Source organism: Hippopotamus amphibius, chromosome 11, assembly GCF_030028045.1.
Source record: "Hippopotamus amphibius kiboko isolate mHipAmp2 chromosome 11, mHipAmp2.hap2, whole genome shotgun sequence".
NCBI classification, from domain to species: Eukaryota; Metazoa; Chordata; class Mammalia; order Artiodactyla; family Hippopotamidae; genus Hippopotamus; species Hippopotamus amphibius.
The window spans coordinates 62,553,143-62,567,435 of record NC_080196.1 but is presented as its reverse complement, the minus strand read 5'-3'; the positions used below and the strand labels follow the sequence as shown (position 1 = coordinate 62,567,435).

General features: G+C 45.0%; 2 protein-coding genes across 7 annotated transcripts in view; one reads left to right on the top strand and one right to left on the bottom strand.

Annotated features, from left to right (window-relative positions):
- FHOD3 (formin homology 2 domain containing 3) overlaps positions 1 to 5,053 on the top strand; it is a 475,552-nt gene extending 470,499 nt beyond the window's left edge. For all 4 annotated transcript variants that reach the window (XM_057698544.1, XM_057698543.1, XM_057698545.1 and 1 more), the window contains one exon: positions 4,456 to 5,053. In XM_057698544.1, the coding sequence (XP_057554527.1) occupies positions 4,456 to 4,538 (83 nt within the window). In that variant the 3' untranslated portion in view covers positions 4,539 to 5,053. The remainder of the gene's footprint in view (positions 1 to 4,455) is intronic.
- A 6,596-nt stretch (positions 5,054 to 11,649) lies between these two features.
- TPGS2 (tubulin polyglutamylase complex subunit 2) overlaps positions 11,650 to 14,293 on the bottom strand; it is a 67,039-nt gene continuing 64,395 nt past the window's right edge. For all 3 annotated transcript variants that reach the window (XM_057698051.1, XM_057698049.1, XM_057698050.1), the window contains one exon: positions 11,650 to 13,486. In XM_057698051.1, the coding sequence (XP_057554034.1) occupies positions 13,256 to 13,486 (231 nt within the window). In that variant the 3' untranslated portion in view covers positions 11,650 to 13,255. The remainder of the gene's footprint in view (positions 13,487 to 14,293) is intronic.

Genomic DNA, 14,293 nt, shown 5'->3' with positions numbered 1-14,293 from the left:
AAATTATTAACTGTAGGTTTGACTCAGATTTCACCAGTTTTCCCACTCATGTCCTCTTTCTGTTCCATGATCCCACCCAGGGGCCCACGCTGCATTGTCATCATGTCTCCTGATCTGTGGAGGACATTTCATGACCTTGACACTTCTGAAAAGTTTGGGTCGGTTATTTTGTAGAATGCTGCTAATTTGCAAAACCTCTGCTTTTAATGGACAGGATTTTATGTGAAAAAAAAGATGGAGGGTAGAAATAAGAAAATAAATAACCCAAATGGTTAATTGACATTGACCAAAAAAACCCCAAACCCACAAAAACCCCACAGAATGTCTAACCATCAAATCACTAAGAATGATACAGCTTAAGACAGTTCCCTGTATTTCAGTCAAAGGGGCAGGACTGGACCCACCTTTTTTCTCCAGTCAGCAGAGAGGTCCCTTCAGGAACAAGAGCTGCATAAATGGACAGCTTTGAATAGCAGCAGGGCCAGTTACCTTCCAACCTCAAGTCACCAACATGTAAGACATCTTCACATTTTACATGAGTCCCTGTCATCCTAGACACAGTACTTTCAGTATACTCCATAGAACAATCTTTAGAATCTTCAGGATTACAAAAAACAAAAACAAACAAAAAAACCCCAACTTATTTCCAAATTGCTTGACATTATGTGCAAAATATGAAAAAAAAAAAAAAATCTGTCAGTGATCCAAAGGTAAAAGAGCACACATGTGGATTTCTGTCACATGGAAGTAAAACTGGGTCCATTTGCTGTCAACGTGAAAGACTGTCGGAGCGTGTGCTGCCAGGCGCGGCAGGGCACAGCTGTTTCCAGGGTGGGCTGTGAGTCAAACGTCCTGGCTCAGATCCTTCTCTCCCCCCTCCTGTGTGCGCAGGGGCCAGAGACTCCATCTCTCTGTGCCGCTGTTGCCGGTTCCCCGGGGAGATGATCACAGTCCCCCTCTCACAGGGTTTCCACAAGGATGGGATGAAACGGTCCACGGTCGTGCTCAGGAAACGGCAGCCACCTTCACCGTTATTCTTAGATTCAACTCATCTTAGCAAAGAATCACCTGGGAGCATTTCGTAGGATTAAAACAATTTTTTCCATTCAAGGGAGGGGGGGTAAAAAAGAGAAAATGAACTTATGATTTTTCCATGAGCCCCCAACCCCCCCCCCCCCCCCCGTGCTGCATGTTGACAGCAGAGGCGCCCCTGCGTCAGATCCCACTGCTGGCATCGCGCGAGCTGTCACCAGTGCCTGGGGCATCGAGTGGCTGCGGCTGCCAGCGAAGTGACCCACACTGCCTATGGAAGGGCTGCAGGCAGACAGGGGTAAACATTTCCACGGTCTGTTCTCTGATAAGCAGCCATGGCGGGGGGCGGGGGGCGGGGGGGGGGGTGCGGGCGCGCGGGGTAGGGGCAGTCACGCGCGACAGGCTGGGGAGCAGCCCCGCTGCACCAGAGCACTCTAGCGGAGCGGTGGAGAGGGGCCCAGACGTTACCTTATCAGATGTAAGCCAGCCGCCCCCCACCCCCACCCCCGCCTGCCTAACTTGAGATGTGCTGTTTGAGAATGCCTTATTTGATGGGAGGCTGTTTCTGTTGTGTGTGCCCGTATCCTGCCCGCCCCTGTGTGTTGGTCCCCTCATTCTCCTATGTCCTCAGCCCTTTTTTTGCTTTCTGGACACTTCCTGCTCCCCTGAGAGCCCCCTCCCGTGAGGACAGGGTGCGCTGCCCTGCACCCTTCCCCTCACTCGGTGTCCCTGTCAGCTCCCGGCCTCCTTGGCGGGACACTTGGCTCAAGGTGGAGTTAACGGCGAGCAGGTAGGTGGACAGACCCTGTAAGAGGCCCTTTCCATGCAGGACTTGAATTGGGGTACAAAGCTGACTTCAGCTGATTACCTTCATTCCACACCTTCTTTCAACTGGTAATGTGAATTAACTTTGAGTCTTTAATGAAGGAAGAGTTCAAATTCTTAAGGTCCTTTTCAGGGTTAATGTATTTCTGGGAGAATTTATCTGAATTGTTATGAAGAACCACAGAAAGAAGGATTCCATAAATGGGCCAGATTTTTCTACGAGTACCTACCTTTCAGGGACACATCTGGCAAGCCAAGGGACCTTCGCTTATACTGGCTTTTCCCCACAGCAGAGGAAAGCCCAGGCAGGAGGGGCCCCCAGGGTCTAGTGCATCAAAGCTACCAGTAGACCGTGAGGCTGAGGGCAGCAAGGCTGGTGCAGCACCATTAAGCTTTCTTCCTTTCTCTGAGCTGGTCCCAGATAGGCTGGCCCAACACCCATATCTATTAGGAGATTACTCCCTGTTCTGTAAGGTGCCAGGGTCCTTACTCAAGTATTTACATGAACTGAACACTATAGTTATAGGGCTGAAGCAAACGTGTGAACAGAACTGTCAGAGGCATCTTTCAGCGCCACCAGTTCGTGAAGTCTCTCTCAGCCAAGCATGTATACCTGAAGGCACAAAGCTGTGGTTCCCAGCCCATGCCACCTCCTGCTGCTAAGGAAACGTAAGATGCCCTCTTAGTGTAGCATGGACTTCTTCAGGCAGAATTCTGTATCTTTGGTAAGAGGTCTTGGCAGTCCTTGTCAAGAATGAGAAATATTTCATCTTGTTTTCTGCCATTAAAATTATTATCTTTCTTTAACGAATACTTGAAGGAGTGTTTAAAGCACATAAAGGGTATTACAAACTAGTATTTTTATTGCTGCCCCATAGAACGAATTCCATTACTCAATTAAATGCAGTCTGCCTCTGGCCAAGGCTCTGGAGCCAAACATCTTGTCTGGATGAGTTAGATACTCAGTCTGGAGCCCAAGGGGTCTGGGGTTGGGGGAGGGTGAGCTAGTGCAGGAGCAGCTGCAGACGGGTGGCTCTGGGGCCCAGAGCTAGGCTTGAAAGTACAGGAGTGTGCGGTGGCATGATCTGAGGGTACCCCTCACCACAGAGCTTGTGCCTCTGTAAACCTACACTTCATGTCTGTGAGTCTCCCCTCAGTGGGTCCATTCTTTGAGTTAATGTGCTGAGCGCACAGTAGGTTCTCCATGAAGTATTTGTTGACTGACCGATGGATGGATTAGGTGTTGGCTCCTGTTCAAAGTGTTGATTCCTGGGAGAGAGGAAAGTATTTATTGGTAGATATTAGCCGCGGTTTGTTCTGCGGGATCCTTTGTCCCTGGGCTAAGTGGGCTTTTGCCCAGGAGAGGCATCAATGTGGGTGTTGCCTGCAGACACACGAGGTGGGGCCCTCGCCTCTGGGGAGGCCTCGGAGGACACAGGCCCCCTTGTCATAGAGGGGGTGCGGGAAATTAGGTCTGGCAAAGAAGGTGGGAAAACACTAAGGATGAGCTATACTTTCTCCACGTTCTGATCAAGGGCCTTCCTTGGTGATCTCAGGGACTCTAGCTGATTGAGGGTTTGGGGTAAACGTTAGATCTATAACACATCTCTTCTGAAAATAGAACGAACACCCAAAACATTGTATGACTTTCACATAGAGTAGGCCGAATACAGTTTATCAGTTAAGGAAAATGTAATTGGGCACTGTTTTAAATGCAAGGACCAGTCTTGGAAGGGGCAGCTGCCCTGTCGTTCAGCCTTATGCAGACTTTATTTTGACATCGAAATTGATCAACACTAAACAATGGAAAACCCATGATGTCAGGCTAAACATAAGCCAATTCTCAGTCAGTTAAATATGAGTTTTCCTCTGACTGCCAGCTGTAAACCTCAGGGTGGGGAGGTCACGGGTCCTTCTTGAGCCTTGTGTGCCTCACAGAGAACAGCCACAAATCCATGCAGAGGTTTGGCAGTTTGCTCCTTGGCATCCAGTCCACAGGGAGTCACGGGTTGTTCTCAGTAGAGGCCCTTTGATGAGCTGAGACTGAGACCACGACACTCATAGAGAACTCATCCTGACGGCCACCTCTCGCGCTGGGTTCTGTTGACGCCTCGCTGTGGGACCTCTACAGAGGTATGTCCCTGTAGATTTGCAGGATTATCTTACCTAATTTGCATCATTGGAACTTGCATTTTCCTATACTCTCTAATTCTTTTTCCAGCTCTGATCCACTCCTTATGCTGGGAAAGGCTGAGCTCTCAACATGGCACCTGCGTTTTGTAGTTTGCACCATTACTCAGACACCTCGTAAGGGTCGGCCTCTCCTCCCTCCTCCCCTCTCACGAGGTCCCCTCTCTGCCTGACTCTCCAGGTTGGCGCCTGTGTCATCTTCAGGTCAGCCTCTGGCAGCCCCTAGATTTTTCCTGCCCTGGCAGTCAGCCAGCCAGGGCACTTTGGCAGGAGCAGGTCGGGGCCGAGTGTCGGAGCGCTGTGACTCCTCTGGGAGTCCTCGGAGGAAGGGGCCTTGAGTCCTGCCTGGTTGGTAACATTGCCTTCTCTTCTCGTCCCTTTGCCTCTGGTCTGCGGGCGATGCTGCAGTGCGGAGGACCCTGAAGAGCGGCCTGACTCCGGAAGAAGCCAGGGCCCTGGGCCTGGTGGGCACCTCCGAGCTGCAGCTCTGACCCTGCGGTGCCCTAAGTCCTGTGCCTGCGCGGAGTACAAGTTCCTGCTGGAAGGAACCCCTCTGGTGGGAGGTGAGGAGACTCTAACTCCCAGAGCTTCTGAAAGGGGCGCCCGTGCCTAGGTGTCACCAAGTGACTTGTGTTGCCTGCTGTGCATCGACATGGATCTTGGAGTCCCCTTCACAGACTTTCTTCATCGTGTCAGCTGTGTGTCTCTTGTTTCCTCGACACCTGGCTTAGTAGTTCCAAAGCGTGACACCTTTCCTGTGCCAGGAACAGCCCTTTTAAGGAACAAATCACTTCTGTCACAGCTACTAGGGTCATGAGGCAATTTGATTAGGTTCACAGACTGGGTCTCTCCACCACAGCAAAGCATCCAGATGTAAACTCCAAAATTGTACACAAAAGAAAGCACAGATTGTTTACCAGTTGTGGATTTTAGATGTACTAAATGTTTATACAAATTCATAAATGTACACCATGTTTCAAATACTAAATAAATAGAGTTTAATGCCGTAACCGGAAACTTTTATTCTCCTGGTGTAGGACCTTAACAGCTCCACAGGCCTGCCTCCTTCTCAATCAGCAAAACCTCTTCTGGGGTCATTGGAAGGACCCTGGCTCCGAATGGCCTCCAGGCCCTTTGGGTTTCCTTTTTTTTGTTAATTGAGTGAGAAGCACTGACACGTGCTCTTTGTAACTCCTGGTTAATCAGGCCTTGGTCTTGGTGGCAGTACAAGTTAGCAGTAACCTCACGTGTATCACCTTACCGTGTGCTTTTTGTTCTTTTGTGATGCTGAAGCAAAATTGAGTAACACTTAAACATCTGAACAATTGTGCAACTCATTCACTTGCCTCTTATGTAAAAATTCATTTTCTCAAAAAAATTTACTAAGTCACCAAAACAAAATGAAAATTTGAAGCTTGTCTGCAGAGAACTTCAGAATGAGAAGTGTTATCCTTGGCACTGAAGTGCAGGTCATCAGAAGCTCAGGTGTCCAGAGGGGAAGGCACTGTGAGGGGCTCTCAGAACCTCAAAGCCACACGGAGGGGCCTGATGCCCAGGTGGTGGCTGGGCCCTCCACAGAGACGCTCAGCCCAGGGTCCCATGGCTCCCTGTAAAGACCCCCTCCCTTTGAAAATAGGGAAGGCAACAGTTGCAGCAAGTGTTCAAGGGGGAGGTGTCAAAAGACCATCAGGTCACCAATTCTGTCTGTGCCTCACTTTCAAAACCTCTGTGACTCTGCATTCCCGAATCTGGGCAGATGTGATTTATAGATGGGATGCCGTCCTGTAGTCTGAAGAGCTGAAGGTAACATATTCACCCCACAGGGCTCTGTGACTGTGTACCCCCCTCTTCTGCATCTCCACTATCAGGGAGACAGGGAGCTCTTTCAAGCAGGCATTTGTCAATTACGTGATGCACGTGAGCACCCCGGAGAGCCAGGAACCTACAAGAGTTAGGCCTGTATATTCCAGACAATTGAGTTTATTTAATCACTTTATGAAAAAGGTGTATAGGGTATTAATGTTTATTTCCTTATGGTTCTAAATAACATGTATGATATCCCTCATGTAGTTTAGTGGTTTGAGAGAGCCCTGGCACTGATTATGGACATGGAAAATCTGCATCACTGGGGATTGTGATGTGCAAACAAAAGGAAGACACATTTTTTTTGCACCATTTAGTGAACAAATACTTTGATGCCCTTCCAGGGGCCCCTGCTGTTCTGCTGAGAGTTACTGCTTTAGAATAAAAGGTCACATTTGGAAGGAAGTGACTGAATAAATCTAATGTTAATTTTATTTTAAGGATTACAAAATTCTTAGCGGGAACAAGCTAGGTCAACTAATTTCTTGGTAACAGCTAGGTAAAGAGGGTCTCTTTTATTGGGAACTGGTTTCGTAGTTTTTAGTGACTCTGAAGGATTTTTCCTATTGCTCACTTCCTCTGCCGCTCATTCTGGCTGCTGCCTCTATTAGTGTTTTTAATTCGAGAAGTTAAATTTCTCCAAAAGCGAATGAGACTTTATACTTGTGAGATGCTGTTGCTAATTGTGCTGGTCATCACCATACATATTTTTTGTGCCTATTTCTTAATCTGGATTAAAATGACAAAACTGCTGGTAAAGAAAGGCAACTACTTTTCTGTTAAAGATCCCTGGGTTTTGTTTTCTTTGGAGTCTTAAGGTTTTTTCTTTCTCTTTAAAAAAATAACACACTGAGGGATTTGGGGAGGAAGGGGAGGGTGCACAAAGATATACCACGCCTGTGGATTGGAAGAATACTTTTAAAATAACTATACTACCCAAGGCAATCTACAGATTCAGTGTGATCCATATTAAAATACAAATGGCATTTCTCACAGCAGTAGAACAAATAATTCTAAAATTTGTATGGAAACACAAAAGACACTGAAGAGCCATGTAAACAATCACAAGAAAGAAGAAAAAAGTTGGAGGTATCACACTCCGATTCCAAACTATGCTGCAAGCTACAATCATCAAAACAGTATGGTACTGGCACAAAAACAGACACACAGATCAATGGAACAGAAAAGAGAGCCCAGAAATGCCCCACTTATATTGTTAATGTACAACAAAGGAGGCAAGACTATGCAATGGGGAAAATATGGCCTTTTAAATGAATAGTGTTGGGAAAATTGGACAGCTACATGCAAAAGAATCAAGCTGGACTACTCTCCCACACCGTGCACAAAAATAAATTAAAAACGGATTAAACACTTAAATGTAAGAGCTGAAACCATAAAGCTTCTATAAGAAAACATAGGCAGTATGCTCTTTGACACTGGTCTTAGCATTTTTTTTTTTTTTTTTTTTTTTGGCTCAAGCAAAGGAAACAAAAAATGAACAAATGTGACTACATCAAACTAAAAAGCTTTTGCACAGGGTGAGAAACTATGAACAAAACGAAAAGGCCACCTATTGAGTGGGAGAAGACATTTGCAAACAATATATCTGATAAGGGGTTAATATCCAAAATATCCAAAGAACTCCTACAACGCAACATAAACAAACAAACAAAAAACCCTGATTAAAACATGGGCAGAGGGGACCTCCCTGGCAGTCCAGTGGTTAAGACACCATGCTTCCAATGCAGGGGCCATTTTTTAAATGGCCAAAAACATGATTTGTGAAGATAGTAATTAAGGCCACAGCAGTGTGATTTAGAATCACGTTTAAAGGAACATAGTCTTTCTTATTAAGTTGTTCAACAAGCCTATAGTCTAGAATCCTGCCACTTTGTCTAGAACCTGTGTGCACATGGTCTAGAGCCACCTGTGGGAGCAACTGTGCCTCAGGAACCACCAGACATTTAAACAGAGATCCTCCAGTGCAATCTGTATCTTCATCTCTCCCAAGGGATGACCTCATTTAAAAATAAAGTTTAAAAGTATAAAGTTGGGAACTGGAGCCTGGTAAGCTGCTTTTGCATGTGTTTAATCTTGTCCTTATTGGTTTGTCCCTCACTTTGCAGCTTTTGCTTGAGGGATGAGGTCTCTCCCTATGTTGGACTTGAACTGTTCTGAGGGCTGTGTCCCTGCTCCGTTGATCTCGTAGGTATTCTTTGCCACTCTTTATGCTGTGAAAAAAGATAAAGGTAACTGAGCTCCAGAGGAAGAGCAGGTGCTTTGAGAAATGTCACTTCTTGAGTGATTACTTCTGAACTTGGGAGCATGTTCTCATAGTCAGGCCCACCTGCTCCCTGGGAGGGCAGAGATGAACTGCTTTAAGATGCAGAAAATCTGCTCCTTCATTTTTCTCAGCTTCCCATGCTGGAGACCGTGCAGAACCCTAGAGGCTGAGCTGCTTTGGGGCCTTTGGCTACAATGTGGGGCAAAGCCCAGAACCCCGCAGGCCACTCTGTAGCCAGGGAAATGGGCCCTTTTCCAAGGTATACAGTGGCAAGCTGATTCAGCCCTGGCTTGCCCTGTGAGCTGGGGTTATAAAAAGAATATTTAAAGTATGAAAGGATGCTGTATTTTGGAAAAATATCTTAAATTGAGTAAATGTCCCTATTCTTTGTTGAATATAGCATGTTATAAAAGGGCTTTGCAACAGTTATTCTGAGAATTGTAAAAACAAGCCATGGGTAGTTTAAGACAGGGCTGCCCAATAGAACTTTCTGTGATAATGGAAATGTTCTATATGTGCCCTACTCAATATGGCAGCTGCTAGACACATGTGATTACAGAAATGTGTATCAAGAGGCAGGAGCAGAATTTTTTATTTTATTTAATGGCTACATGTGGTCACTACTGTACTGGATATCACAGGTCTGAGAGAACACATCTTTTTATATACTTTGTTGCTCTTTATTCACTTTACATAAAGGAGGTTTTTATGTGAAATTGTATATAGAACTGCTTTGCCATTCTATCAAGCACTTAGGACCAATGTCTAAGCAGCTATGTCCACTGCCTGCCTACAATGTGTCCTGCGCCTTGGGAGTTCCTGTCCTCAGTGGAGGACTCTGTGATTGATGTGCACTGCCATCAAACACGCACTCTTCTCTTCCAACGTATCCCACCCAGAAGATGCACTCTCTCCCCAGCAGAGTCCACATCAAGCCTGCGTGTGTGACCTGGTGATGTACGCCGTGGCTGAACACACACCTCCAGTAGCTAAACCCACCCTGTAGAAAAGCTTTACACAGCACTACTTCAGTTCTTGTGTTGTTCCCACCATGGTCCTCACTACTGCATTGCACCCTTATCCTCTGGGAGGCCAGCTCTCAGTTGATTTTATCCACGTGAGACAAACTGGTTGGATAGTGGCAAACCTCCAGTTAGACGGCTGCACTCACTCGAAGTGCTACATCTACCAAGATGGGTGTTGGGCAAGGCCTGGGTGCTGCAGGAAACATAAGGATGTGTAACCACAAAGATCCCACTTCTGAAACTACAAAAGAGGGACATTGATAAAAGATTTCTGAGTCACAGCCAGTGAGTGGCAAAAGGCAGTCTGGGAGATATTATTGGAGATATTGTTTAGATGCCAAAACACTGGCATATCAGCAATGTATTACCACAGGGTCTTCTGAGAGAGGTGGTCTCTGAACTGAACTAAGATGTCCTGCCTGTAAAATAAAGCAGTGGTTGCATTTCGAGAATTTAAATGAACTAATTTAAATAAGCTAACAGCATTTTCACAACTTTTTTTTTCTCATTTGGCATTCGGTGGTCTGTTCTTATTGGTCTATCCTGGGTTTAAGTATGTAGCAGCTCCTGATTTAGCACAAAATTATGAATTAATTGATTTTAAGTTTAATCTACTAATATTTCATGTGGTTCCACACAAAGCAGCATGGCTTGCAGTAGTAATACAAGGCCATCATCTCAACTACCACTGAGGACACAGAGTTAACAAGGCAAGATGATGAAAAGTTAATTGAGTGGCACAGGTGTGATGTGCTCCCCCCCAGAGTGGGCTTTCCTTGTGAACTCAGCTTCTCAGAAGCTGTGAGGTGGAGGCAGACTGGAACTGGACCCTGGGAGGAAGATAATGGGACAACTGGCCAGCACTGGCAGGTAGGGAACTATAGGTTTAAAGTCATGGAAGGGGAACCACACTGGTGTTTAGGAAGCAAAGTGAGCGGATCAGTAGGCAGAGCCAGATGGCTCATGTAGAAAGTTAACCACTAGAAAGAGAGGTTACAGTCACATTACAAAGGAAGAAGGGAAGAAGGGACTAAGCTTTGAGTTCTCCCCGTGTATTTAATCGTCACAGTAACTCCATAACGGAGGCTGATGGGTTAACCAGAGAATGCTTGGTGGGAAAAACAGAATCCAGTCTGTGTTGGCTTAAGCCAAAGAAGGAAATTAATCAAATTAATCCACAAGATCCCAATTTGGATTTGTACTCACCCAGTGTCCAGTCAACTGGTCAAGGAGGCAAGAGTTTACTACACAAATGTGACTACCAGGGACCCTATATATAAGTGGCTACTGTATTGAACAGAAAAAAGTTAAGAATACATATTGTAATCCCTAGAGCAACAGCTAAAATATAATGAAAAGAAGTATAACTTAAAAACCAATAGATAAGTTAAAATGGAATTATTTAAAAATTAAAATGAGGGGTAAAGAATAGGTGTATAGATAAAATGATTGGTCATAAGTTGGTAATTGTTGAAACCGGGTGATGGATACCTGTGGGTTCATTATAATATTCTTTGTAAACGTTTAAAATTCCCCATAATAAAAAGTTTTAAAAATGGATGTATTTCATACAGAAACCAAAAGGTCTCTTGGTTCTTCTGTTCCAGTCACTGTATATGCTTCACTAGATTAGAAACATTTTGAGTTCTTCTCTGTGCAATGAAAGCAAAACCACCCAGACCCATCAGTAGAAAGATTCAGGGTCAGTGAACATCACTGTCATCACTGTGGTTGATTAAAAGTTCTGATGCTTGGAATCTTTCCTTGCAATTTTGATTTAGTAGGTCTGGAGTGAGATCTGGGCATCTTATTTTCTACACACAATTCCAGAGACACTGAGGTATATCCACATGACTCCTGTGAGCACAGAATTCAAGTGGGCCCACCATACATGAGTCCAGGGAGGTTCACAGTAAGTACAAGGCAAGCATGTAAGGCCTACAACTGAGAAAGTGGGGACACAAGGACCCCAAGAGGTCATGCTTTCTATTTGAACCAGACTTGATTCGAATGCAAAAAGGTCATGGCATCCTGAGAAGCACGAAGGACCATGGAACCCAAACATCCCCTTTCTTACTCATGTTCCTTTCCTGTATTAGCCAATCACTCATGCTGGAAATGATGACACAGAAGAAAAGGAAAACATAGGGCAGCTCATAATTTCTCTTTCTTTCAGTCCTTTCTTACTCATTGGTAAGTTGAAAGAGAGGTATTGCTGGAATGTGTACATATCAAGAAGTAAAATAATAGTTTAGTTTTGTGTGTTGTTTCCACTGTTCTGGTAAGAATGAAACATATTTGCATACAAAAGATATAAAATAATGTGTAATTTTGGTGATTCTGTACTTGAGTTAAATATTCTTACAGTTGCATCTAAAACTGGAATAGCATAATAGAAAGATGAATAAAATTAATGCTAATAATTTAAAATTTTAATTTTTCCTAGAACAGCATTAAGTAGTAAACAGAAAGAACACTGTAACAAGTTGTGAGACAGACCACAGAAGAAAGGGAAAACATTTTAGTGCTTTTAATGGTACTGTTTACCTAATTTTTGGATAAAAGGCCCCACATCTTCATTTTGCACTGGGTCCTCCTACATCTTAGGTAGCCAGCCCTGCTTTTGACTGCTCTGGCCTTCTGAGGCAGGTCTCAACCCCTTCCTCATCAGAACCCCCTTCTGTCTACAGCCCTTTGGGGGTTCCGGCTGATTATCACTGATTTGAAGGGTACTGTTGCTCTCATGGCTCCTCTGCTGCTTCCTCTGTGAAATCCAGAACTGGACCAGGACCGACTTAGGAGTAACTCAGGGGCTCCACGAGCACTAGAGGAAGGACACCTGCCACAGGGGAAGATGACACAACTTCTCAGTCCCCTTCTAACCCTGACTTGGGGAAGCAGCCAAATGCTGGAATCTCTGATCTAGCACTGCTGATTCTCCCTTTGATGAGTTTTGGCAGGAAAATGCTTCTGGAAGACTAAATCTCAGCTATTATCCGTGACACCTTGGTTCCTCTCTATCCTTCTCTGCCATCCTGTGAACTGCTGAGCAGTGGTGAGGAGGCAGAGAGGTGGACGCTCCTGTCGACACTGAGTTCATCCAAACCCTTCATGAAGAGTCCTGGGAAAGCAATGCTTGGGAGGTTTCATTTGGTTTCAGTTTGGTTTTAATGGTACAGCAGTCATCTCTTCTTTAAAAAAAAAAAGTGAGAAATAATTTTGGCAAAAGTACAATTATCACATCACAAAATTGGAAACAAGAAACTTTGTAGGAAACTGATGAAGATGAGAAGCTTTATAGTAAACTGAAAATGAGCAAAGCAAGGTTTGTAGTGAAGGATATAAAGAACATAAAAATGTATCTTCAAGATTTTTCATGGAACATTATAAACCATCAAATTAAGGTTTCAGTATTTTAACAGAAGTTAACTGATCTGAGGAAGGGTAATGCAAAAATATTCTCATGCACTGCTGCCCAACAGAACTTTCTGTGATGATAGAAATGTCTCATCATCTCTGTGCTAATACGGAATCCACTAGCCACATGAATACTCCCAATGGGGCTACTATAATTGAGGAACTGACTTTTTAATATGGCTTAAATTTAGCTGCTTTAAAAAGTGGCTACCAATTAAGCAGCATAGTTCTAATGTCTCATAGGTCAAAACCAGTGGTTTCTTTGGGGGACTTCTCTAATTATTGCTGAGGGGTAGGGGGCTGGGAGTAGAAAGAGAAGAAAGCTCTTAACAGATCTACTTAGTCACTTACACAAGACTTTACATTCTTCACAGCTTCCAGAGGCAGCAGTTAGCACAACCTGCTGTAAGGGGTGTGAGGGAAGGATTCTCGGGGAGACCTGAGTATGCCCTTCCAACTCCTGGCTCAGGCCAATGGGAGTAAAAGGCCTAGGGTTTTGTCACTCAGATGGAGAGAGGACTATGGTTCTATACACAGAACCTGAGGCTTGGGCCACGCCTGGGGCACGGTGCATGGAAACTGTTGCTGCGGGGCTGGCGGGGAGCTGGAGGTGGGGCGCTCACTTCCGGACAGGGTTTCCAGAGCCAGAGGAGGGTTTAGAGGTGGGAGGAGGACCCAAGGGCCCTTTCTGGCCACCTGCAGGCTGAACAGGCCCTTTCTTCTTGGGGATTAAGGCCTTGTTCTTGCTCTTGAACACTCTGCTGGGATCCAGCTTGTTCACAAAGGAGTCGGTCTCTTCCGTGAGCAGGTTTGTGTTGTAGGTGATGGGTTTATACATGTTGAACCACTGCTGCAGGGCAGAATTGGGAGAGAGGGTCATACGTCAAAGGAGAAAAACATGCCTTTATGTTCTTTGGTGGAGATACAGGGGTAGACAGCTGGGGAGATGAGGCACAGAGTAAAAGATTTTAAGAAAAACTGCCCCTAAAATCTATTAGCACTTCCTTTAGGTAAAAGGGAAGACACACATTGCTTTATGGGGTCTCATAACCTTTCAACAGTGCAGCATGAGGACTAAGAATCTGAATAAACTTCCTTCCTTCTGATCTAGAGAGCAGAGCTTGGGATGCTAGGTCCCAAATCATGAGGGTACAGTGTCCCTCTAATTGTTTTGCCCTCAAACCAGTCACTGCCCATCAGGTGGACTTGGTAGCATCCTTCCCACAGGGAAGGAGCAGACAGAGGCCGAGCTGGCCCCTGCTGAGGGAAGCTCCTGCTCTCTTCCCTGTAGGCTTTCTGGGCACCTGAGGGCAAAGGGCATCTACATTTATTGATTTTCATTGATCATAACCACACACTATGTTGCTTGAATAGATGTTATTGTCAAGTGACATTTGAGGAAAGTGAGGTCCACTCAATAAATATACACATGGAATTGAGTCCCTTATTTTTTTGCCATCCAGTCAAAAGTTCTTCTAGACACACCTGGTGTTCTCAAACCAGGCAGTATCACAGTATTACCTGACATCTGTATGTTTAAAATGGCATCTGGGTCTATAATATAAATGAGGCACATCCATACTTTGAAATACTCTATATCATTGAAAAAGACAGCTCTATATGTACTGATAGGGAATGAGCTCCAACATGGAGTTGT